At 44.4% G+C, this 25,324-nt stretch overlaps 2 protein-coding genes and 1 long non-coding RNA gene across 3 annotated transcripts; 1 reads left to right on the plus strand and 2 right to left on the minus strand.

The window, feature by feature from the left end:
• Positions 1-5,506: 5,506 nt before the first annotated feature.
• LOC306796548 (RING finger protein 175-like) lies at positions 5,507-9,903 on the minus strand. The gene is made up of 9 exons (XM_079295543.1): positions 9,797-9,903; positions 9,460-9,497; positions 9,102-9,243; positions 8,841-8,995; positions 8,251-8,358; positions 7,602-7,722; positions 7,115-7,248; positions 6,781-6,882; positions 5,507-6,336 (listed from the first exon to the last, which is right to left on the minus strand). The coding sequence occupies exons 1-9, from the start codon at positions 9,815-9,817 to the stop codon at positions 6,216-6,218; spliced, it is 942 nt and encodes a 313-aa protein (XP_079151669.1). The 5' UTR covers positions 9,818-9,903; the 3' UTR covers positions 5,507-6,215.
• Positions 9,904-10,783: 880 nt separating this feature from the next.
• On the minus strand, positions 10,784-13,544 carry LOC306796325. The gene is made up of 8 exons (XR_013773046.1): positions 13,434-13,544; positions 12,688-12,754; positions 12,364-12,476; positions 11,888-11,966; positions 11,631-11,680; positions 11,338-11,423; positions 11,086-11,131; positions 10,784-10,848 (listed from the first exon to the last, which is right to left on the minus strand). It is a non-coding gene; the product is annotated as an uncharacterized lncRNA (long non-coding RNA).
• Positions 13,545-16,867: 3,323 nt separating this feature from the next.
• On the plus strand, positions 16,868-21,647 carry trim2b (tripartite motif containing 2b; the record flags this gene model as incomplete). Its single annotated transcript, XM_079295307.1, has 13 exons — positions 16,868-16,966; positions 17,624-17,772; positions 18,015-18,195; positions 18,307-18,578; positions 18,662-18,800; positions 18,889-19,074; positions 19,504-19,699; positions 19,847-19,950; positions 20,084-20,251; positions 20,478-20,646; positions 21,015-21,085; positions 21,254-21,394; positions 21,495-21,647. 13 exons carry the CDS (start codon positions 16,868-16,870, stop codon positions 21,645-21,647), a joined length of 2,028 nt encoding a protein of 675 aa, XP_079151433.1.
• Between the last annotated feature and the right edge of the window lie 3,677 nt (positions 21,648-25,324).

Consider the following 25,324-nt stretch of genomic DNA (forward strand, 5'->3'; position numbering starts at 1 on the left):
CATCCTGTGAGCAGAACTGGGATATTACCTTCGTGTCAGTACACCAGGACTGTTTGACAAAGATCGCGGTTCCTCCCCCGCGGGTTTTTCCGCAGTCCGCGGCGTTGCGGTCGGCTCTGAAGGCTTTGTAGCCTCCCGGTGTTATGACCTCGTCAGGTGTGGTCTCTCTGAGCCATGTTTCACAGAAGCACAACACAGAACAGTCCTGAATATACCTTTGTGTAGCTATTCGGCACAGGAGCTCGTCCATCTTGTTTACTAGAGACTGTACGTTCGCAAAAAGCATGACCGGGAGGGGTAGCCTTCCTCTGCGAACCAGGTGACGGAGTCTCCGCTGGATGCTTCCTCGCCTAACGCATTTACGTGGCGGCCTCTGGTTGACGGAGGAGCCCCAGGCTGCCGCCTGTCTCGGTGTTACTCCACCATGACGATGTAGCTCCGGGAAGCTATCGAGCTCGCTCGGGTTGAAGAATCCCTTGTCACCAAGCTCCCCTAGCTGCAATGAGGTCGCCCTGTCAAACTTAATTCTGGCGCTACCAGATGGAAAAAGACACAACGAGTAGATAGACAGGTAAAGCCTGACTTGGAGAGCGCCGCAACGCCGCACACACGTGATACAAATCATTTGAGGTTTCCTGACTCTGTGAACTTCACTGAATGAGCGCTGGATCTTTCCAAAGTCTTCCCTCCTCAGCTCCAGTGCTTTCTGATAAGAATCATCAGGGAATCTACTCTCCATCAGTGCTTTCAGACCTGGGAACTGCTCACACAGTTTTTCATGAATTTCCTCAATATTTCTGTCGTTGTTTGCCACTGCTGCTCTGACACTGGTTCCTCTCTGCTGTAGGACCTCTAAGACTGCCGTCTCACGCTCACGTCTCTGTTGTGAGATATCTGATGCACCCGGGCTTTCCTGCATGCTTTTGTTTGAACTCTTGTTTCGTGGAAGACGTATCTTGAACTCTTTTCCATCGAGGTTGTCAACTATTTCTGTGCAGTTATGGACACAGCTTGGATTCTTATTGTCCGACAGAGTGAAGTTGGAAAGATCCTGAATGAAGCGACCGTCTCTTTTCAGAGCCTCTTCCACAGTCATCCCCTTCTCCCCATAGACACACAGATACTTGAACTGTTTGACCACATTGCTGATAAAAAGCTTCTTTGTTTTGGTGTTTAGTCCTCCCACTGTGTCAATGAAGAAGACAGAATACTCGTCTCTTGAATGCACCGTTTGGTGATGTTGGGCCGCTTCAACCTTTTGTTTTTTCAGTGATAAGATCAGAGTCTCATCTTTACTGATACAAGAAGAAGGGAAATGTGTTGCAACAGCCAATGCCCTATCCTCTCTACCCATCTGAATCACAATGTTTGCATCTGTAAACATCAGCTCCTGATATTTTGTACTTGATTTTATCGCCTCCAGCACTGTGCGAGGTCGATCACAGGTAATACTGTATTGCTTGTTGTCGGTAGGACTGCATTTCACGGTGAAACGATGTAAATGTTCACCCTGCAGGAAACCAGAGTGAGAAAACAACAGTTAAAATGTCCTTGTTGATGAAATGAAAATGCAGACTTTTTGTGCATCAGTGTACTCACCGTGGAGTCGCCATCGTTCTCCGTCCTCGCTCTTACTTGGCTGAGTTTAACAGTCTGCAAAATGAGAAAAGGATTTCGCTTCAAAGATTTGACCGAACAAGTAACCTGTGGAGTTTTTGACCACCTCGTTTTTATTTGCATCCTCGCGCTCATGCACAAGAACGCACACATGCGTGTAAAGATGGGTGACGTGATGCAAAGTGCTACTCATGGTTTCAGGTTATTTCGATGATAAACAGTTGGTGACAGTGGAACCTCAGAAAGGTCTACTCTCTGACAACTCTTGTTTTCTTGGCGTTGTCAGCAGGATACCCCAATCACCCCAAACACACCTTGTTGACTCTACAAGCACACCTGAGGCAAATCACATCATCAAGAGAGATGCGCAGGATTGGACGGACCGATAAGCGCTCTGCCCTGGTGAGAGGCAGGCAGACAGTTGAGACGAGGTCCTGGACTTGGACCTGGTATGGTGCGGTTGTGGAGAACAGCAGACCGACACCACTTGGGGTTGTGTCAATGAGGCATGTTACTAGTTAGCTAATGGAACGTTACAGTCAACTAGTTAACCTAGCTAACTCTACGCCGACCCCAGGCGGCAACCTCAGGTTCTGTCGAGTGAAGCCGATGCGCAAGTGTCTTAAAAGCTGCATTCTCTCTAGTGTCCACCAGGGGGCGACTCCTCTGGTTGTATGTCTATGAGAAAATGACTCTACTTCTCTCTTAATTTATTCCCTCAGTAAACATTGTAAACATGAGTTTATGTCTCAATCTCTAGTTTCAAGTCTTCTTCAATACAGCATGATGTTCATTTAGTACATTATGGTCCATTTAGAGTCACACAGACCATAAAGCAGGGGATGCTTTAGGGCGGGGCTACTGTGATTGACAGGTCGACACCAGCGTCTCTACGTCACTCCTCCTCAGTCCAGATATGGTCACTTCCTGTTCACTGGTTGCAAAATAAAAACATTGCGAAGGCTGTAATGCAAGAAGGCGACGGCAACATCGTCAAACTCGAGGGCTTCAGAACGGCGATCCACAAACCAATGTCTGACGTCACGACGACGACGTTTTTCATTCGTTATCCGGAACTGCTGAGTCTTCAATTAACCTCAGCTGCAACGATGACAAACGATGACTACGTCCACTTCTTAAATACAGTCTATAGCTTACCTATAGCTACCTTAGTGTGTACTTTGGGCGGGGCTTAGTCTCACACACACACACACACACACACACACACACACACACACACACACACACACACACACCGGAGGACACAGAGGAGTAACGTAAACAGACTTTGAATACCTTTTACATAAGTCATCAATGACTTTGCTTGTCGTCCTTACGTGCAACTAAATCCACCAGTGAGGGAGAAAACAGGAGCGACTCATCAAACACCTGCTGAAGAAACAGAAAAACAAACTCACTCCTTTATCAGCAGGACGATGCAGAGAAGTGTCGGTGATGTCGACACCACACGCTTTGGAAAGCTCTGGTGTGGAAAGCAAAAACCATTCAACTGCTTGGACTGCACAGAAACCCACTTCTCCACTCACAAAGCCAGGCATGGAGAGAATATCATCCGAATATTAACAATAACTTTATTGTTACAGTACATTTACAAACACAGTTTACAAAGAGCTTAGACGGACAAAGGGAAGAGCCCAACAAAAGTAGAAATGAAACCCTGATAAAACAGAACAATCGATTCAACATTAACGAATCGCTACGATAAGAACAATCCAAGAAACAAAATAATTCAGTAAAATAACATATCAACAATAAAATGAAGTAAAAATGGGTTTTAAGAAGTGATTTCTTCTATACATTATATAATACGACGGCGTATCAGATCCCCACTCTGCAGGTTGTTCTTTTTTTAGAGAGGCTTCGTAACTGCAGTTTCAGGGCCTGTTGGGAAACAGGCTGAGTGGTGACGATGACGTCCAGAAGACCTGATGTCCAGAAGACCTGATGTCCAGAAGACCTGATGTCCAGAAGACCTGATGTCCAGGATGTCCTGATGTCCAGGATGTCCTGATGTCCAGGATGTCCTGACGTCCAGAAGACCTGATGTCCAGAAGACCTGATGTCCAGAAGCCCTGATGTCCAGAAGACCTGATGTCCAGGATGTCCTGATGTCCAGGATGTCCTGATGTCCAGGATGTCCTGGGCAAGAAAGAGCAAAGATGTCGAGTTGACTGCCTACAACAGGAACAATAAAGATCAATGTTCAAATTCAAATGAAGGAATAACTGAGTGACCTAATCTGTTAATTTCACGACCAAACTGTTCTCTATTTGATCATAAGTTTCCTGTCTGCTTGGCGTTAAGACGTAATAATAAGACGATATTTTAAAGAGAGAATCTGGAAGTCTCTGTCAGTGTCTTCACTGTTACTGTTGTTGTTGGGTTAGATCTTTGCACTACTAGTTAGTTAATTTGATATTATTCTATTTCATTGTATATATTGTGCATTTGCATTTAATATTTGTACTCTGTATTGCTTTACCTGTACCATATTGCTGCTGTAAACGAAAACATTTCCCCTTACACCACTGACTGTCTGTCTGTCTGTCTGTCTGTCTGACTGTCTGTCTGTCTGTCTGTCTGACTGACTGTCTGTCTGTCTGTCGTTTAATGCATTTAATATTTGACTTTTTTATTTACAGGGTTTGTACCAAAGCAATAAATAGTCCATGAATACGAGATATGAGTTCATTGTGTCGTGGAGACGTTGGTCTAAAGCTCTGGTGTACAAATGAACAAGAACAAAACGCACAGACGTGTTTGATCAGCTCCAGTTCCACTACTTTGACTGTCAAACACTCACACCCACTTCTCCACAGGCAGAGCGGAGGCCACGCTGAGGAGGAATGAACATGAACTCTCAGAGATCCCCCATAATGCCTGCTTTGCATACTAATATCAAGGATTAGAGCTCGTGTTATGAAGTTAAACAGCTCATAATTCATCTCTAATATCTTCAAACATCTTCAAACTACTGGATTTATTCTAGTTCATCACCAAAAATACATTTAACAGATTACATGTGAACACATCATGATACGGTTATAATGAACCTTCAGCCAGTACTCATGTTCACTGAGCAGAGCCTGAAGGCATCATAGTGTAACTGAAGTGAACCTCCTGTTGGTTAGCCGTTAGCGGTGCTGCTAACGTTACTAGCTCTCCTCCTGTTGGTTAGCCGTTAGCGGTGCTGCTAACGTTGCTAGCTCTCCTCCTGTTGGTTAGCCGTTAGCGGTGCTGCTAACGTTACTAGCTCTCCTCCTGTTGGTTAGCCGTTAGCGGTGCTGCTAACGTTACTAGCTCTCCTCCTGTTGGTTAGCCGTTAGCGGTGCTGCTAACGTTGCTAGCTCTCCTCCTGTTGGTTAGCCGTTAGCGGTGCTGCTAACGTTACTAGCTCTCCTCCTGTTGGTTAGCCGTTAGCGGTGCTGCTAACGTTGCTAGCTCTCCTCCTGTTGGTTAGCCGTTAGCGGTGCTGCTAACGTTACTAGCTCTCCTCCTGTTGGTTAGCCGTTAGCGGTGCTGCTAATGTTACTAGCTCTCCTCCTGTTGGTTAGCCGTTAGCGGTGCTGCTAACGTTACTAGCTCTCCTCCTGTTGGTTAGCCGTTAGCGGTGCTGCTAACGTTACTAGCTCTCCTCCTGTTGGTTAGCCGTTAGCGGTGCTGCTAACCTTACTAGCTCTCCACTGATTGCTTTAAACATATTAAGTTCACAGTGTAACAAAAGCATCAATAACGTCCCGATCGCATATATTCTACTGATTATCGGTCGTCAGTAAAACTGCACATGTTCCCTTTAAAGACAGAGCAAAGTAAAATACAGCGAGTATGAATTAGTTTATATCTCAAACACATATTCCTGACACGCTGATGAGGTTTTTATATATATTTAATAAATACAAAGTCAATATCAGCAGCAGTCTCGATAACAAAGGCGATGTCATTTCTGATTTGGCAAAAAGAAAACTTCCTTCCTGTTGTAGCACGAGAACGCTCGTCAGGGATTTGAACGAATCCAAACTCCTTTCACTGAGTGTGGCTGGAAGAATATATATAGATATCTGTATATCTATATAGATATACATACATACAGCTGCAGTGGTAACGAGTCACGTTCAGAAACAATTGTGCCATTCTGACTCAAACTGGAACATTTAGCATCGACTTTAGCTAAAAACAAAACATAAAACGTTCCAAAAGAAAACTTTCGTAATAAACAAAGTTGCATGAAATGTAAACGGGTTATGCAACACAGCAACTGGGACAGGAGAGTCCTTTCTGCAGTCTCTGAAGAGAGCGGTGGCGTTCAGCAGAACCAGCAGTGTGCAATGAAACGGGCCTTTTGACGTAAAAGCAGGATTCATCACGAGGAAGACAACGTGTCCTTCAGACTCCACGTACCTCCTCCTCGTGTCCAACCATCAAATACTGGATCTGTGCTTCAAGTTGGCAGCAGTTTTTTGGCATCACGGTGTCCTAGGCACACGGAGACCCAGACCACCTGGGACCACAAACAAACAGAGTCCAGAGGAGGCCTGAGCCGGGTACTCGAGGCTCGACTCGAGGCTCTACTCGAGGCTCTACTCGAGGCCCAGGGCGAAGTTGATCCCGTGGACGACGCCGATGATGATGGGTTGCCAGGCCACCAGGTATCTGAGCCAGTCGAGCAGCTGCCCGTAGAGGACATGAGTCTTCTCCCAGCTGGAGACAAGGAGTCAAGGAGAGGGAACAAGGAGACGAGAGAGGATGATAACGAATGTCTTGACATTTTTAGGCTATGCTCCGATATACATATACATATATATATATATATATATATATATATATATCTCTCGATATATCTTAATTTCTCTGTTCCATTGAACCCTTTGCAGCAATGATCACACCTGTGTGATCATTCGAGTGAACCAATCAGAATCTGGAGGAAACACGGCTCCTATATGACATTTTAGAGGGCTTTTATTTTGAAGTGAGTTCTTAAACGCTCTTACCGTAATGCCTAGAATAGACTTGATGAACTCGATGTTTACGATTATAATCATTGACGACATGCCACGCTTTTATCATGTCTTCTGTTGCTCTGAATATTAGACGCTGTGATGATGCATGTGTTTAGAAGAACACGCGACTCAGGAGGAAGGATACGGGTTGTTCATCATCCTCTTCATGTCGACCTTCTCGTTGCAGTACGGACACGTCTGCTTCTTACCCACAATGCACCAGCCGCGGATGCAGAACTCGTGGAAGCTGAAGTCGGAGGGGGGGGGGTTCTAGTTAAGGAAGAAATACTCACGGAGCAATGAACAGACAGGTGAGAGTGGATGTTTCTAACAGAACACAAACCAACAGAACTATTGTGATGATGGACTGATCATCTCAGTGAGATCGACACTTTGAAGCATCCTTCATGAACTCAAGGTCACGAGTTCCCTTCCCAACACAGACACCTGGAATCACCTCCTCCATCCTTTAGGGATACATGTGTCCACAGGACAGCTGGTAGGTGTCTTCTATTAAGCCTTCCTCCTCCACGTCCACCAGGATCCTCTGACCGCACACGGCGCAGATGTCGTCGGTCAGACTCCTGCTGGGCATGCCGCCCTTGTTGTAGTACTGAAAACACACAACACAGCAAGTAGAGGCGTGTGTCCATGTGTGTGCAACACAAACACACATCAGTAAATATGATCTGAGAACTCATCATGATCAGAGAGAAGGAAACATTGTAGAACTCTGGTCGTCTCAAACACAATAAAACCCTCACAAGAAGTTCATCACAACATGTGGCCAACAAGCAGAACATCAGTCTGTTTGTGGAGCAGCCGTCAGGTAACAGTAGCGACTTTTTTGTTTTTTGGACGTTTCTACCAGTTTATACATCGGAGATTCAGAGACGCTCTGAGAGAGAATCTACACAATGTGTCGAGTGCTCAGAGTTGAGTTTGGATCAACAATCAAAGTCCTACCCCGATTGTAGAAGCCATGTAGTCGGAGCAGATTTCAGCGAAGTCTCTGCCCATGACGCCGTAGTAAAGCCCGTAGAACAGCATGATCACGCCGACGTCCATCGAGTCCTCCGCCTTGATCCTGCTCGACCGCGGGAACACAGAGGAGAGAATCCAGTAACGCTCATGAGGAGCCTGAACAGAACCAGAGACGTCTGAATGGACAGCAGGGAACACGGAGCGCCCCCATCGCTTTATTAGTTCACTCAGAGTCTCCTCCTTGTTGTCACATGACAGCTCACACTGTAATGTTTTCACACGATCTGGTGAACTCTTTAGTCGAGGAGACGAAAATGTTTTCATGAAATATAGTTTTAAGCTTTGTTTTGGCCTTTTTTTCTTACAGAAGCGTTCGTCACACATGATGTGTTCAAGGACCGTTGGAAAGATGATAATCTGACAATTATGATTGTTTTTACAGCTTCTGGCTGAGATGAACGGTGCAGTTTTGGTGATTGTTGAAGTGTGAGTGTCCCAGGAAAGAGGTTGAAGGAGGAGGAAGAGGAGGAGGAAGAGGAGGAGGAACTATGACAACAGATGCAGAAAGCACACACGTGGAGCGATGAAAGATATGTTTATGGTTGAAATGATGTGTGGATGTTGGACTCACCTGAAGAAGACGTTGAAGCCGAACATGGTGAACATGATGGCCAGGTAGCCCAGGACGCCCACCGCGTAGCTCAGCTTGTAGATCAGCAGGAACCATTTATACACCATCCTGAAAACAAGAGAGCGCACGACTACCAAAGTGAAGCCAACATCTACAAAGTCAACCGTCTTATATTGAACAACCAACGAGCTAAAACAAGATATTAACACTTCCATGTTCAAAGATATTCAGCTCTCCGTCGTTTAAACTGCTGTTAGGTCAGATCTACATGATCTTCGAGCCGGTCTTTAAGCCATGAAAGAGGAACTTGTTGATCCTCTGACTGTAACTCTAGATTTATATTCACGTCTTTACTCGATGGTTCCAGCTCAGGAACTCTGAGGAGTCTCAAGATGATTAACGAGGAAATATGAAGCAGGAACATAGAAACTATTCAGATGTAGAAACTATTGAAAAATAGAAACTATTCAAATGTAGAAACTATTGAAAAATAGAAACGATTCAAATAACGGTAAATAAAGCGACCCAGTGATGGACAGGGAGGTCAACCCCCCCCCCCCCCCCCCGGGGTCTCAGCCCGTGGTGCTCACCTGGGCGTCCTGCAGGCCAGCGGCCTGCGAGTGGCTCTGAAGATGACGTAGCTGGTGATGACGGAGAACATGCCCCACATGGAGAGGAACCTCCACCAGTACAGCTTGATGGTGAAGTAAAGAGGGACCACCCACATCTGGACCAGCGTCACCAGCTGAGGAGGACGAGACGCTTCATCACACGATGTATACAAACATTTTAATCCACGTAACCCATGCCTGTGGGACTCCTCCTCCTCCTCTTCCTCCTCCTCCACTCACGTTGTAGGAGCGGTGGTGCCGCTGCTTCCACTGCACCAGGACTATCTGAGCCACCACCAGCGTGGCGATGAGGATCATCACCATCTCTGCATGCATGGCCTCATGACCACGGTGCTTCACGTGGAGACGCTCGTGCTGCACCCTGAGGAGGAGGAGGGAGGAAGAGGAGAGGAGGAAGAGGAAGGAAATGTGACAACAGATGCAGAATAAACACAAGTGGAGTCAGACTGAAACTGATTTTATGGTTAAAATGAGCACGTTGTGGGTGTAGGATGTATCCAAACGGCTGCTGCTCACTATATATATATATATCTATAACGTATATATATATGAACTATATATACTGTATACTACTCACTTCCAGTTCTCTCTGTGAGTCATCTTCAGCAGGTCGTCCTGTAACACAAACAGCAGCTGTGGTCTCACTGGACACGTTGTATTTAGGTTAACACGCCCCGTTCATAGAGTATAATGAAAGAACGCATGATGACAGCAGGAGCTTCCTGTCTGATAACTCTGTGCTGCCACGTCCCAGCAGCACCACTGACAGCTCGCGCACAGCTGACCTGAGCTAGGCGGCTAGTTAGCTAACGTTAGCTAACGTTAGCTACCGTTAACGGCTGTTTTTGTGCATTTAAACGTTAAAAGCATCATGTTAGGTTCAACACATGTGGGATTACCTCCGGTTTACTCACCTGTGGGTGCACATCCGCCATCGTTTTTGTTTTTTATCGTCACCCGGTGCAGGCTAGCCCGGTAGACAGCTAGCAGGGCTAGCACTGCTCTGACAGCAGATCAGAGTACGGAAGCCCAAGAGGGTCAGAACTCTGGGAGTAAAAAAGCAAATATATATATGTATATGTAAATATATAAATATATATGTGTAGGGGTAGAGGAAAAACTCACAGCCGTGTAATGAAACTATTACACGTTAAAGCAAAATTCTTAAGTGAGTCACTAAAAGGGACAATTCACACAAAAATACGTTTTTATTTTTCTACATTGTTTCAATTGTTCTGCATTCTCTTGATCGTAATGAGACTTCATGGTTCAAACCAGAAAACACGTTTGAAAACCTTTTGATGTGAACCGCCCCTTTAACAAAGTAAAAGCGCCCATGCCTTATTTTTTAAGTGTCATCTGGTGCTGTTGGGTAATTTACTCCATAATATCAGATTATAATTCACAGCCACCTGTATCATAAATCACAATTTCTGCATCTCAGTCAGTCGACTCATGGGCCGTTTGTCGTAAAGGACGGAATTCTTTCGTCTAATAGCTCGTAATTTGTGCTTTTATGAGATTCTTTGTGGAGACTCAGTTTTACAGATGTGTTGATGAAATAAACAAACTCACGACTGCTCGACCAATGAGAAGTCCTTAGGGACGGTCCATTTTACGATGTTAAATAATGTCCAAATGTTAACATCTGCATACAATTCTACATCCATTTATCTCTACCCAGCTATGTAAATATAAATAAAACATATTTGAGCCCAGTGATATGCTGTGTATGTAGTACTTTGCTCATTTGACAATCTACCAATTAAATATATACTGATATAATCTGCATTGAACCCAATTTAAATAACAAGTACTCAAAGCAGGCAGATTATTGCTCTTTCATATCTCGTGAAATAGAGAAACTCCTTTATACCATGAAGACACTTTGAGACAACAAGTAAACTTTATCCATCTTTATTTCTTTGTCAGTGGAAGAATCCTCGTTTCAGCTCCAGGTTTCTACCTGCGGGACAGAAAACAGACGTCAGCTGACGGACTAAACTTTGAGCCGCTGGTCATCGGTGACGACGTCGCTCAGACATCCAAGGAAGGATTGGACCGTCATCGGTCTTTAGGACCTCTGGTGGAAACTACGAATGGCAGGAAAAAGCATCATCACAGCGACGGTTCAGTCAGAGAGTAGACCTCTTATGACACCATTTAAATCTCAGAGGCTTTCAGCTGAATAAAGTAAACACACCTTCTCTCCTCTTCAGCAGAGATCCAGATGTTCCTTCACATCCAGCCTGAAAGAGATTTAGAAACGTGTAATTGTGATGCCGATAATAAAAAGACGAAATCTAAAGTGATCCTTCAGTCGCTCAGACATCCAAGGAAGGATTGGACCGTCATCGGTCTTTAGACCTCTGGTGGAAACTACGAATGGCAGGAAAAAGCATCATCACAGCGACCAAGACGGAGACATAATGAAACCGTAAGAACAAACACACACCGGCTTCAAGGAGCCGACTGGTCGTCACCATCTCTGGTCGAGTCCGTTGACTTTAACGCCGGCGGTCCATCAGTGAGACGTTCACCCTGAAAGAGACGGCGGTAGAGTTAGACAACACAGAGATGGTTAGCGACACGTTAGCGACGCTTCTTGTTCGCTCAGACATCCAAGGAAGGATTGGACCGTCATCGGTCTTTAGGACCTCTGGTGGAAACTACGAATGGCAGGAAAAAGCATCATCACAGCGAAGGGTCACAAACACAATGTTTAAAATAAGAGGACTGTTCACGTACCAGGATGTGACATCAGCAGCGTCGCCTGGAAGGCCGGCGGAGACTCCACCCTGAAGAGAAACATGTCGGGACACGTTAGTCGTGAAGCTAAAGACAAACTATTATAGAAATCACTGCTTCTTGTTCGCTCAGACATCCAAGGAAGGATTGGACCGTCATCGGTCTTTAGGACCTCTGGTGGAAACTACGAATGGCAGGAAAAAGCATCATCACAGCGACCAAGACGGAAAGATCATGAAAACGCAACAAACACACACCGGCTTCATGGAGCCGACTGGTCGTCACCATCTCTGGTCGAGTCCGTTACGCCGGCGGTCCATCAGCGAGACGTTCCTCCTGAAAGAGACGGAGGTAGAGTTAGAGAACGCCGAGAGACATTTGGACGACACGTTTAGAGACGCTTCTTGTTCGCTCAGACATCCAAGGAAGGATTGGACCGTCGTCGGTCTTTAGACCTCTGGTGGAAACTACGAATGGCAGGAAATAATGTCATCACAGCGAAACAAAGAGAGATTGTAGACAAACTCAGAAAGCCAAAACAAATCTAAAACTGATATTAAGTCATCATTTTGTTCTTCATGTTCTCATTATAAATGTCTCCTCTAATAAAGCGTTCACTGTAACCAGATTGCTCCTCAGTGAAACTGAAGTCATGTGACTGAACACGGAGCAGAGAGGCTGAAACATGTTTAATATTTATAACGCGGAGAGACTCGTGCATTCATAAACTCACCGGTCTCCATGTTCAGAGGAGTAGAAGCGTCTCATCTTCGTGCTCTTGAAGAATTCATCTCATCGTCCGTCAGCGGAGCAGCTCGTGTCCCTGAAGGTCATTCTCTCCACCGGCTGTGAAGACATTCATAGAGTTAGAGACAATAATAATCATAATGATGATTTATTGCTAAATAAACGCTCAGACATCCAAGGAAGGATTGGACCATCTTCGGTCTGTAGACCTCTGGTGGAAACTACGAATGGCAGGAAGTAATGTCATCACAGCGACGGCCGGTTCAGGAATAAATACAATTTAAATCAAATGCATGATAAATATTCTAACCTTGTGTAGACAGCAACAGACCAGAGGAAGAAGCATAGTCAGGAGACAACTAATTAACATTTAAAATCTGAAATGAGGAAAAAATGTAATCAGTAACATGTCAAATATTTCACAGAAGCTTCTGAAACCTAATGAAAATATCATTAAATTAAAAGTAGGTTGAATCTGTTCTCAGACCCTGAATATCTGACTTTATAAGTATTCCGATCCCTTACTGTAGTAAAGGTGCTGATACCCAAAAGTTAAAACACAGATGTGAACCACGTGGTCACCTGCTGGAAACTACAGGAAGTGAAACACTGATAAGTTTATAATTTATATATATTTTTCTCTTCAACTCTTCAAAGCAACAGATTAATATTTAACACTGGCTCGGTACAGCACTACAGTTTCACTGACAAAAACACGAGTTAAACCAACTTTAGACACATTTATACTAGTTTCATTAACTATATTTTAACACGAGGGCTCGATTTTAAATTATTAATTGAGAACTATGGGTGTAAAAACAGATATACCTCCAAATGAACTGTTAAAACATTAAATAAACTCACTAAAACATTAATAGCGGAGTCACGTACAACGTGGTGAGACTTCTCAGCAGCACCGCTGTTCTAATCTACGACCATCCGGTAAAATGACTCATCATCTAAGATACATGTCGCCATCTTGTACTTCTACACGGTGTGATAATCACATAAAAGGACTTATTTACAGGAAAAGTTTTAGTTTGAAGATATATTTACCTTCAGGAGTGCCGACTTCTACCGTGACTGCAGCTCGGCAGTCCCCCTCTGAAATGAGTCCGGTGGCTTTTCCGCTTCTTTTTATACCGTCATGGCGGCTCGTAAACTGCCTCGCGGCGCTTTACCGCCACCTAGTGGACTGGATGGTGAACTGGGAATCAGTACTGCAGGGGGTACATGAGAATAATTTAAAAAATCATAAAATAATGACTCATTAAATTCAATAAAAATATGTAAATGTAACAATTACATTTGGAGTTTGAGGGAATATAGTGAGTAGGAGAGCTGTAAGTACTGATACATTTTAAAATATAAGATAAATATATTTTTAACAATTATATTACAGTAATTAATATATTTGTTTCTGTTTAACCTGATTATATAAAAAATATACATATAAAATTATAAATAATAATAAGTAAATAATGAGATACATAAATAGTGGGATGACTTTTTAAAAATGAAGAGGTGAAAAATAAATAAAAGCAAGTATATATTTGTACATATATGTGTTTTTAGCAGAGAGAGAGAGAGCGAGCGAGAGAGAGTCAGAGTCAGAGTCAGAGAGTGAGAGAGAGAGAGAGAGAGAGAGACAGAGAGAAACAGAGTCAGAGTGAGAGAGAGAGAGAGCGAGAGAGACAGAGACAGAGTCAGAGTGAGAGAGAGGGAGAGACAGAGAGAGACAGAGACAGAGTCAGAGTGAGAGAGAGGGAGAGAGAGAGACAGAGACAGAGTCAGAGTGAGAGAGAGGGAGAGACAGAGACAGTGAGAGAGAGAGAGAAAGAGAGGGATCATCATATAACCGACTGACCGATGAACCAATCACCTCCCTCCTTTTCTCCCCCCTTCTTGCTCCTCATTGGTAGATGCTACAGCGAGGTCGTCCTCCCCATCCTCCCCCCCTCCCCCTCATCAGCCTGGTGCTGCTGCAAGCTGCTGGTGTTGCCGTGACGATGATATCCTCCCTCCTCCCACACACACACACACACACACACACACACACACACACACACACGGTACAGAGGAGAGGGAGCAAACAGGACGCTATCATGACGCGATGGCTTCAGGCTGGAAAACAGAAACACGCTCACACTCATTGCCTGCATCCCAGGAAAACATGGTGAGAGATGGCTTTTGTTTTTTGGGGGGTTTGGTTGTGGGGGGGTGAGGGGACAGATGGATGGAAGGATGGATGGAGGAATGTTTGGGGATGACAGTAGCATCTGTAGCATGGTGTGCTTTCCTGAGAGAGAGGGATGAGGGCGGAAGGGAGGGAGGGAAGAGTGGAGGAAGGGAGGATGGACAGATTGCAGGATGAACGAGTGTAGAGAGGAAATGAGTGAATGCAGGCAAAGACTGATCCAACTCAGCATTAGAGCAAATTAAAGTGAGTGTGAGTGTGTGTGTGTGTGTGTGTGTGTGTGTGCGTGCGTGCGTGCTGGCAGGCCCGTACGTACTGCATGTTAGCATCCTGAGAGCTAGCAGTAACAGGAGGTACGTCACTTCTGTGAACAGAAACTGGGCAGATCCACTCTGATTTATGCAGCTGTGGATGGATCACTGAGCAGGTTTACTACTGAGGGGCCCGCAGGGTGACGGTGGCCCTCAGTCCAGGGCCTCTGTATGAAGAGTTAATATTCATTGTTGGAGAGAGCATCAAATGACTTCTAAAGAGACACAAAACGACCAGAAAGATACACAAAACCAGCACAAAGGGATGCAAAATGACGACACAGTTCATGACTACCGGTTCATCTGCACCGGTTCATGTGCACCGGTTCATGTGCACCGGTTCATGTGCACCGGTTCATGTGCACCGGTTCATGTCATGTTCAAAAGGTCATGTGTCCACTGACACACACCCCCCCCCCCACACACACACACACACACACACACACACACACACACACACACACAGTTCAATTTGGGATTTTAGGATTAAAAGGGACCACGACTGCTTTTTTTTGGTTTATCTCTCCCCCTGCAGTCTGTTACCATAGAAACCGCTGCCTCACTCTCTCGCCATCACTTTGAAGACATTTTGCGTGACCTACATTGCTGCTCCTCCTAGAAGCTCTTCATCCGTCTCCCCCCCCCTGTCTGGATCGTACCATCTGTTTTCCCGGACCTGCTGCTCACATTCCTCACTACGGAGCGTACCATCTGGGGGTTGATTGGGGGGGGGGGGGGGGGGGGTCTGACGCGCCACCTGGAAGGAACATACGGACATTAGAGGAGAAGACAGACTGGGAATATTTGTGTGTTTCTTCCATAATTCTATATGACAACAAACTGACACTGTGTGATGAGGTCCTGCTCAACATCTTACATACACACCTGCATGAGCACACGAGCTGAGATACAGGTTTAATATAACTGGGGTTGTAGCGTCGGAGCGCTGGCCGTCACTCGTTGCGGTCGCCAAAGTCGGGGGAACATTGTGACATCCGAACAGGAAGTGAAAGAGAAAGTCATGGACAGTTTGTCATGTTGAGCCAAAGACAGAGAGTTCAGGGATTCATTTGCTTAATTTGATTGGCCGCCAAGGCCAAGTGTGACATTTAACGAGCGGAGCGACTCCGCGCCTGGCACTGAACCTTTTATCGAGTCTGAAACTCACTAGAAGTATTCTTGGAGTGTATTTCTTAAAGGGCCAGTGTGTAGGATCTGGCGGCATCTAGTGGCGAGGTTGCCGATTGCAACCAACTGAAACTTTTCCCGTATGCCAAATGCGTATCTACGGTGGCCGACGATCGTCCCGATCTAGAGGGGCTCAGCACTCAGTACTGCCCCTGGTGGCCGTACATACTCACTTAAATCCTAAAACTGATGACACCACATGGTGGGAAAGTTCTCAGTGCACAGAGTTAAGAGCCAAAGTGTTCATCCATGTTTTTAATCCTCATCCCTTCTCTTTTCTCCCCAGGCTGTCCTCTGTTTGAACCCCTCTGTGAATTAAACCAACCAGGTCTGCTGCTTTCCCCTGAATGAGACCTAAAGAGGATTAGACGATTTCTGCCTCATTATAATTCTTCCTGCTTTTTGGTGTTTCAAGAGACTTTTTCATTGTTCTGGGAAAAGACAGCACATGGAGGCAGAACGACGTCTTACATGGAATATTTGTGGAGTTTTGGATGTAATGGAATAATCGCTGACGGTTAGCCCTTTTCCTCTTTGCAGCAGAGAGATCAAGCTCCAACAAAAGTGGATGATTGGACACTAAAATGACTGGTTTCCTGGGACTCTTCTGTGTGGAAACATGAACATAGCCCGTCTTCGTCTCTCATGCACGATGGAATAAAGCGTGAGACCAGGGGCTTTCCATAAACAGAAGGAGCACCTTGTATCTGAGCGTCCGGCCCCTTTCCCCTGGCTGCAGCGTGGGATAAGGGGTGTGTTCGGAGGTTCACCCCCCGCCAGGCTGCCGCCCGCAGATGGAGGCCCACCAACACTCCCCAGATAGCAGCAGTGAGGAGTGCACCGTCCTGGAGGCTCCGCCTGGCAAAAACACCTGCCCGCAGCATGCGGGGAAGGTAAGGGATGCAACACTCAACGGGCTCGCTATTCCCTCAAAAGAGATCTCGTTCTGTATGTCATGACCTGTGCATGCCATGTGCAGATTCTGTGATATCTGGTAACTTTATATCGGCTGTAAACAACTCAAGTACGGCTGTTTCTACCCGCAGATCTATCTGTCACACACAAAGAACTTCTGAAACTTGAGGACAATATTAGCCAATTTGCTACCTGAAGTTTGCCCACAAGTTTGGGTTCTGCACAGGACTAAACCTGAACCAGACTGGTACCCAAACCCAACCTCTTCAAGGCCATATTTGTGCGTTATTTTGTCCATTTCTGACTTCACTCTTCCCACTTGGGATATGATATCCTATAGTGTTAACAGGATCCACCTACCAGCACCTGACTGGTGCTGCACAGACTTTGATACAAACTCCACTTCTATTTCTGTTTTGTTTCACTCACAACTGACAGATAACTGAACTACACATGACATGCAAGGATGCAGAAGTTAGAGAAAAAAAGCACAGGTAGACAAATAATCATGAGTGTAACCCGAGCACTCAGTGTAGTGAACTTAACTTGACTTGTACTGCCTTTTATCTAAATCTCCCTGTAACTGTACCTCCATCTTTTTGTCCATGCCACCATGCTCACCGTTTCCCCTGCAGGTGGCAGAGCTGTTCTGTTCGGCCTGCGAGTGTGCGCTGTGCGAGGACTGTGTGCCGGATCACGAGGAGCACCCGAAGGTGCCCCTCAGCCAGGCCCTGGAGCAGCACCGCAGCAGCCTACAGGAGAGGCTGGGGGGCGTTCAGAACAGGTGGACGACTCAGTGAATGTGGTTAAAACACCGTTTAGACTCAGTCATAGTGGTAATGTTAATGTTAAGGAGACCCTTTGGCTTGGCTGACTGTACGGAAATACTGTACGAGTAATTGCACATTCCATTACTTTACAGGATAGTGAAGTGAAGAGGAGAAGTTGACATCTGCTGGACAGGGGGGAAAGGACTCAATGGCAGAAGTGAAAATCTCTCTTTTCTGTCTATATTTATCCCGGCAGACTCCCTCAGATTTCAGACGCTTTGTCCTTCGTTAAGGAGATCCTCCAACAGCTGACCAACCAGAGAGCGTCCATCGAAGAGGACATCCAGTCGAGCTTCGAGGATCTGCACAAGCAGCTGGATGTCCGGAAGAGTGTTCTGCTGATGGAGCTGGAGGTCACATACGGACTCAAACAGAAGGTGATTTTGGTTGTGAGCGCTCTTAATCTTTTATGTTTGTAAAGCACAGCCTCTCCTGCCCGGGGGCGACTTCACGAAATAAAAAATAAAAAATATGTCATCTGCCTCCAGGTTCTCCAGGCTCAAGTGGACAGCCTCGTCCGGGGAGAGGGGGACATCACGGCCTCCTGTACCCAGACGGAGGAGGCCCTGGCTGGGGAGGCGTGTGCGGCGAGCCTGCAGGCGGAGCAGGAGCTGCAGGGGAGGCTGGGGGAGCTGGCCGGACTCGGCCTGCCGTGTCAGCCGGAGGAGAACGACCAACTGGATCTGCTGCTGGAGACCGACGGGCTGAGGAAGTCGATACACAACCTGGGGACCATCGTCACAACCAGGCGAGACACAAAGTATTCAGGCACGGGCTATAAAAGCATTCATTTTTTGCATTTGACACCATTTGACCATCCTCGATTGTCCTCCTCTCCATCAGTGCGGTGGCGAGCCAGAGCGAAGCCATGGGTGCTGGCCTGGAGCAGTGCATTGTGGGACATCCTGCCTCGGTCACCATAGTGACAAGAGACAAGTCAGGGGGAGCCTGCAAGAGCGGCAACGCAATCCTGTCAGCTGAGGTTGTGTTTTTACGCCCAACCTAAATGTAGAGCGATTCTGTGAACACTTCAACAGGAAATAACAGAATGTTACTCATGTGTTAAACAGGTCTTCACCCCAGATGGAAGCATAGTGGACGGTGAAATAGTGGACCACAAGAATGGGACTTATGAGTTTGTGTACACGGTGCCGAAGGAGGGCGATTTCTCGCTGGCTCTCCGTCTGTACGATCAACACATCAAAGGAAGCCCCTTCAAACTGACGATCAACAGGCTCTTAGAGGCAGAAGTAGAGGTGGGTGGAGGGTGTATGTGGGTAGCTTTGTCTTCATTATCCAACAACACTTGGAGAACCAATGACCTGTCAAACTCTAATGACATGTACAGTCAAGACCAAGGAAGGCTTGAAGCAAACTAGTTCATACAAAGTATCGTCCAACTTTGTTCAACGGACAAAATGTTTATAGCTGCCACATTGGAAGGCAGGGTGAGAAGACTGCAGTGTAAAAGAAAGGCAAGATGCGATAATTGCAGTGATAACGGTGCATAGTTTGATTTCATGCAAACCAGAGGACTTATAACAACTTCACACAAATGTTTGCAAAGGTTTAAAGTGTTCAGAGTCTCTTCAAGGTTATAAGGATGTATGCCAAGCTTGGGAAAGGTTTATCAAGTTAACATGCACATGAACTAAACACACGAAAATTCATACTACCATCTCCAGGTGTCGCCCTCCACCACCACAGCAACCAACTCAGCAGCCTACGCCACCCCGTCCACGGGCTCCTCTGAGGGGGCAAAGAGACGAGGGAAGTCCCCCGGCCAGAAGAAAAAAGGCTCCAAGAGGGCGAGCAGCGCCCTAGGAACCCCACGACGCAAGACCCAGAACCCCATCGAGGACGACCTCATCTTCCGGATTGGTGCGACATTACAGCTGTGGAAACTGAAGCTTTTATTAAAGCTATGACATTCATAATTTTACATTTTCAAGCTTGGCATTTTAGTTTACTGCAGGCAGCCATATTGTCAGTTTTGGATTTGCATGTGTTTGATGCTACTCTCTCCAGGAACGAAGGGGAGGAACAAAGGAGAGTTCACCAACCTTCAGGGAGTGGCAGCCTCCTCCAGTGGCAGGATACTGATTGCTGACAGCAACAATCAGTGTGTCCAGGTAAAGCACGTGTCGCCCGGTCTTCACTTCTCCAAATGGCTGTTGGAGGGTTCCGACTTGTTTTTTAAATTTAAGGGTACATCTTATAAGTTAAGTTATGCATTATGTCCTCACAAGTGTCTACCCACTTCAGATTTTCTCCAACGAAGGGGAATTCAAGAGTCGTTTTGGCATGCGGGGCCGGTCACCAGGGCAACTGCAGCGTCCCACGGGCGTGGCCGTGCATCCCAGCGGGGACATCATCATCGCCGACTATGACAACAAGTGGGTCAGCATCTTCAACAGCGAGGGCAAGTACAAGGTAGGTGGCTTTGAGCTTTGAAGGGATGAAGCGTCAATGTAAGTTGAAATGATTCATTGACATTAATTTCATTGAACATCAGAATAGAAATATGAAACATATTTTACCTTTAAGGACATTTTAATGCTGGGAAGATTTTCTGATGCCTAGAAACAAATTGTTAAACTCACATGTCTTCTGTTTTTTTGAATGGTTCTTGTCATTGTTCATATTTGGCATCCATCAGGCGAAGCTTGGCTCTGGTAGACTCATGGGGCCAAAGGGCGTGTCCGTGGACCAGAACGGTCATGTGATCGTGGTTGACAACAAAGCGTGCACTGTCTTCATCTTCCAGCTGACCGGCAAGCTCGTCACCAAGTTTGGTAGTCGAGGCAACGGTGACAAACAATTTGCAGGTAGTGTTTGTTCCAAGAGACAGACCATGCTAGTGTGTGATGCTTTATGGACTAATTATTATCTTCCAAATAATTTTAATCACACATATAACCAAGGTTACCGTCACATGCATTTACTTTATAATTTGACTAAGACCAGTATATTTATAACGCGGGTTTGTTCCAAAAAACGAAATAATTCTTGAGTAGCAAAAGCTAATAATAAACAAATAAATGTAGTTGTCCTTGCACTGAAAACTGATTGTTGTACAGTTGAAATTAAAGGTACTGAAAGAAGTTGAAGTGTAAGCACTGAAAGGAGTTGAAGTGTTAGCAGAAGCACTGAAAGCACAACCTGTTTTTGTTGTTTCTTTGCTGCTGTCCTGAAGGTCCACACTTTGCAGCAGTGAACAATAACAATGAGGTCATCGTGACTGACTTCCACAACCACTCTGTCAAGGTAAGGCCGTGCTGACTGAATACTTTTTACCTTGACCTGTTCAGAATGAGATGATCCCTTTAGTCGTGTGTTATCCAGGCTAGATATCTAATTTGTGGCTCAAGGACACTTCAACAGGACTTGTCACCGTGGAATCATGATATATTACTCTTTCTTTGTCCCGGACAGGTTTTTACCCTTGAGGGAGAACTGGTGTTGAAATTTGGCTCCAACGGTGAGGGAAATGGCCAGTTCAACGCTCCCACTGGTGTAGCTGTGGACGTAAATGGGAACATCATCGTAGCTGACTGGGGCAACAGTAGAATACAGGTACAACCAGCTTGTGATTACAAGAAGCCCCTTCCAGGGAGTGTTGGAAGTGTTTGCAATACTAAGAACACATGTTCTCTCTTTGTTGAAACACTTCCAGGTGTTTGACGGCAGTGGCTCCTTCCTCTCCTACATCAACACATCAGCGGACCCTCTGTACGGACCCCAAGGTCTGGCTCTGACCTCTGATGGACATGTGGTGGTGGCTGACTCTGGCAACCACTGCTTCAAAGTCTACCGCTACCTGCAATGATGGAGGCTTGGACGGAGAAATGGAGTGGAGCAAGGGAAGAAAGATGGAGGGAGCGGTTGTTGGAGTAGAGAGATATGGTGCACGATGTCAAACTCTCGGAATTATTGCATGAACCTCTACTTTCAACGATGGAAGGAGGGATGGAGAGGAAAGAGGGGGAAGCAAAGAAGAAGAAATAGCCATAATTACATCATTAGACCACAATGAAACTGCAATCTAGTTTTGACAACTTTTGGATAAAGTATCATCATAGTAATCGTCAAAAAATGAAACTTGGGATGACAGAGAATGGTAGGACATAGATTGGCCTTCGAACTACATCCTCTTAAAGTCTAAAGAAGGACGAGAATATTAGCAGATCAGGGAGAATAGAACGATGGTGGATTCAAGAGTTCGCTGGACTTCATGCAAATTTGAGAAATATCGCAAAATGGGACCGAGGAGTGATGCAAGGCTGGAGTAAGAACAGTTATGCAACGACTAATTCTTGATCTCAAACTCCAGAAGTCCCTCTTTCTCCCAGCTTGGCATTATTTGAAATCGGAGGAGCGGATGCAAAGAAAAAGGCTTTAAAGAAAGGAAGAGCAAATAAAGGTTGCATATGGATATGACGAAAACATCTTTGGAAACCACTGCTTCCCAAACCCACAATGGAGTGAATGATGGATAAAGGCATTGAATACGTATAAAAGGCGTGAGTGTATGAATAAAGGCTGATGTTTTGGAGAGAATTGAATGGAAGATAAAAGTTTTGTAATCTTCTGCCTTCTCATGTTGTATGTAAAAGAGAAAATAATGGCCAGTGAGGTAAAAGAGGTCTACGTCTTAGTTTGACATCATTTCTTACTCCAGGTCATTACCACAGACTTCCTGTTTCGCTTTTTAACCATAATGTTCAATTTGTGCAACGTGGAAGCTAACAGTAGCTCCCAACTTGAGAGGTTGTCAGGGCGCCTCTGAGCAAAGCATTTAACTTTAAACTGGTCCAGCAGTAGAGGGCTGCAGTTGTACTGGGAAACTCCCAGCAGTGAATCTATGTGAACTGTAAAGCTGTAAATATGCTCCAACAAACTGCTTAAGAAGGGGATCCTCGCCGAGTTAAATTGACATTGACTACATTGTTGAGTAAAGATGAACTCAAAATATTATTGGACTAAGACATGGGCCACTTTTAGCATGTTGTCTATTGTTTGTCCATTGTCTGAATCAGGAATGTTTATTTCGTTTCTTGCTATATGCTAGTATACTTTATGTGTTGGGCAATAGATTCAACATTAGAAATGATTGCTTGACTCTGACTCTGATTGTCTGGATGGTTGTTTCGATTGGTTGATTGACATTGACGAGCAGCATCAAGTTATCTGTGCTTGCTTTGATTGTTCTTATATTGTTCCTGAGAAATCGTTTGCAAGGAGGGAAAAAAAGGTCTATAAATCCATCCTATATATTTGTGAGAATACCTTTAATAATATCATGTCAAATGTTGGAACCAGTAACAATTTTACACACTTTGTTTCTGCTCGTGAGGCCGGGGGACGAAATTCGGGAATGTTTTCATTCATTTTTCAACATTGCCAAGAATTCTAGAATGTTTTGAGAATTCCGAGAAGTGCTTGTACGATTCCACAAGTTCTGCCATCCCTCATAACACAAGCATGCCTCTGTGGTATGTGATTGTTGACATCAAACGTTACCACGACAGACTTCAACTCTAAGCTCCCATTGTACGAAACAGTTCACACACACCTGAGAACATGAACAGAAATGTTGAGTGCGCTGAAGGACAAAAGAGAAATGCAACATTGCTTTTACTTTTGCATTTACTTTTAGAAAGTACTTCCCGACAGTAATAATAGTAATACATTTTAATCGGCAAAAAAAGCATTTAAGTTGCTCACATCAGCATTAAACATACATTGTTATAAAACATCTCTGGCTAACAGATGCTTGTGGTGTCATATCAAGTTCACACTTGATAAAATAGTAAACCTCATGTAAGTTATTACTTCTGTTTATTTATTTATCTATTTTGTCATTTTTATCTTTGTAACTTGCCATTTGATTGTGTTCCACCGTGTGCATTGCAGTTCTTAAGTGCCCATTATATTTCTTCTTTTTGTACATTTTGTCTGTTAAGTTGAATCAAAATATGATTGTTGGTATTTGATACCTTTTATACTGTCTGTTGTCTGTGGACAAATCTACATTTCAAGTTTCGTTTCGTACATTTCTTTGTCAACTGAAAGTCGTAATGCTGTGGAGGGAAAATAATCAAGCTAGCCAGTTCGAAAAAACAGCTTGTTAGCATTGCATTTCTGATCAAAACCAATGAGCAATGACAAAACCTGTAAACAATGAGCTGTCCAAGTAAGGAGGTTTATTCTGAAAAGCTAATACTGTCTATTATGTAGCACAGGGTGCAACTACTGCAGTTAACAGCTGACTCGGTATTTCTTGGCTGTTTGTAGCAATTGGTTTCAATGGTGAATGCTAACGATCTTCTCTTTTACAGATAGCCAAGACAAAAACAGTATAAGTGCATGTTCGATGAAAAACAATAAATCAAAATGAAAGCTGCCAGAGTCCCAAAAAGGAGTTCATGTCGTTTCCCTTCTTGTGCCGATTGTCAGTCTGTTAAAAGTACATTCTCTGACTTTTGTTCACGCATCGAATAGATTTTTAAATCTTCTGATTTTTGGATTTGTTGGCTCTCTTGATTGTTTCAACCACATCGGGTTGTGTTTCTTAAAGTGATGCGGGCCTTGTTCACTAATATGAATGTTGTTTCAAAGTTATGATGGAATTGCCTTCTCAGTAATCTTGATTTTAAATTTATTGCGAGCATAAGTAAAAGAGAGTGAATAACCATTTCAAACAAATAGCTCATTTGTAGACTACACATCCATTTGAAGGAACTACGTACATTTTCAAATTAGAAAAAAAGAAATTCCTTAGTCAACACAAAAGGCAAATATTACATTTGTCGTCATCAATATTCACACATGTGGCTTGGGTGTGTATCCATGTCGGTTTACACCATTAGATCAACAACATTGCTCATCAATTTAGTTTTTTTCCTCAAATGGAAATGCAGTGTTTTGGAACACAGCTCTTAAAGTACCGATGTCTTGCAGTGTCACTTGCCTGCTACTTCTCTCTTTCTGTATTTACTATCTGTCATGTCTGTTCGCTGTTATGGACCGTCTCTTAAATACTCACACACGCTCACCACTAAAATAAAGCATCCATTCCTTAATGGCAGCCATTGGTTGTGGTTTGGTTTTGTGCAAATTCTGATCTCAATGTGTTTCTTTGTCTTTAGATCATTGTGAGGATTGCTCATGTCCGCGGGCTTATCACTTGCCTCACTGTGTTAGCTCATCTACAGCTGCTGCTGCTGCAAGTAGTAATATATACAATTCAAACATTAACAAATGGTCCACTGTTATATATATGTTATATATACATATATATATATGTATATATATATATATATATATATATATATATATAACATATATATATATATATACATATATATATGTATATATATATGTATATATATATGTATATATATACATATATATATATGTATATATATACATATATATATATGTATATATATATGTATATATATACATATATATATATGTTATATATACATATATATATATGTA

The sequence above is a fragment of the Melanostigma gelatinosum genome, assembly GCF_949748355.1.
Source record: "Melanostigma gelatinosum genome assembly, chromosome: 23".
In the NCBI taxonomy this organism is placed as follows: domain Eukaryota; kingdom Metazoa; phylum Chordata; class Actinopteri; order Perciformes; family Zoarcidae; genus Melanostigma; species Melanostigma gelatinosum.

Excerpts from the sequence above, each read along its gene's own strand:
- LOC306796548 (XM_079295543.1), bottom strand. The coding sequence starts at position 9,817 with ATGGCGGATGTGCACCCACAG. Across the intron at positions 9,498-9,796 it reads TGGCGGATGTGCACCCACAG|GACGACCTGCTGAAGATGAC; the intron begins GTGAGTAAACCG and ends TTTGTGTTACAG. Across the intron at positions 6,337-6,780 it reads AAGAGGATGATGAACAACCC|CTGGGAGAAGACTCATGTCC; the intron begins GTATCCTTCCTC and ends CCTTGTCTCCAG.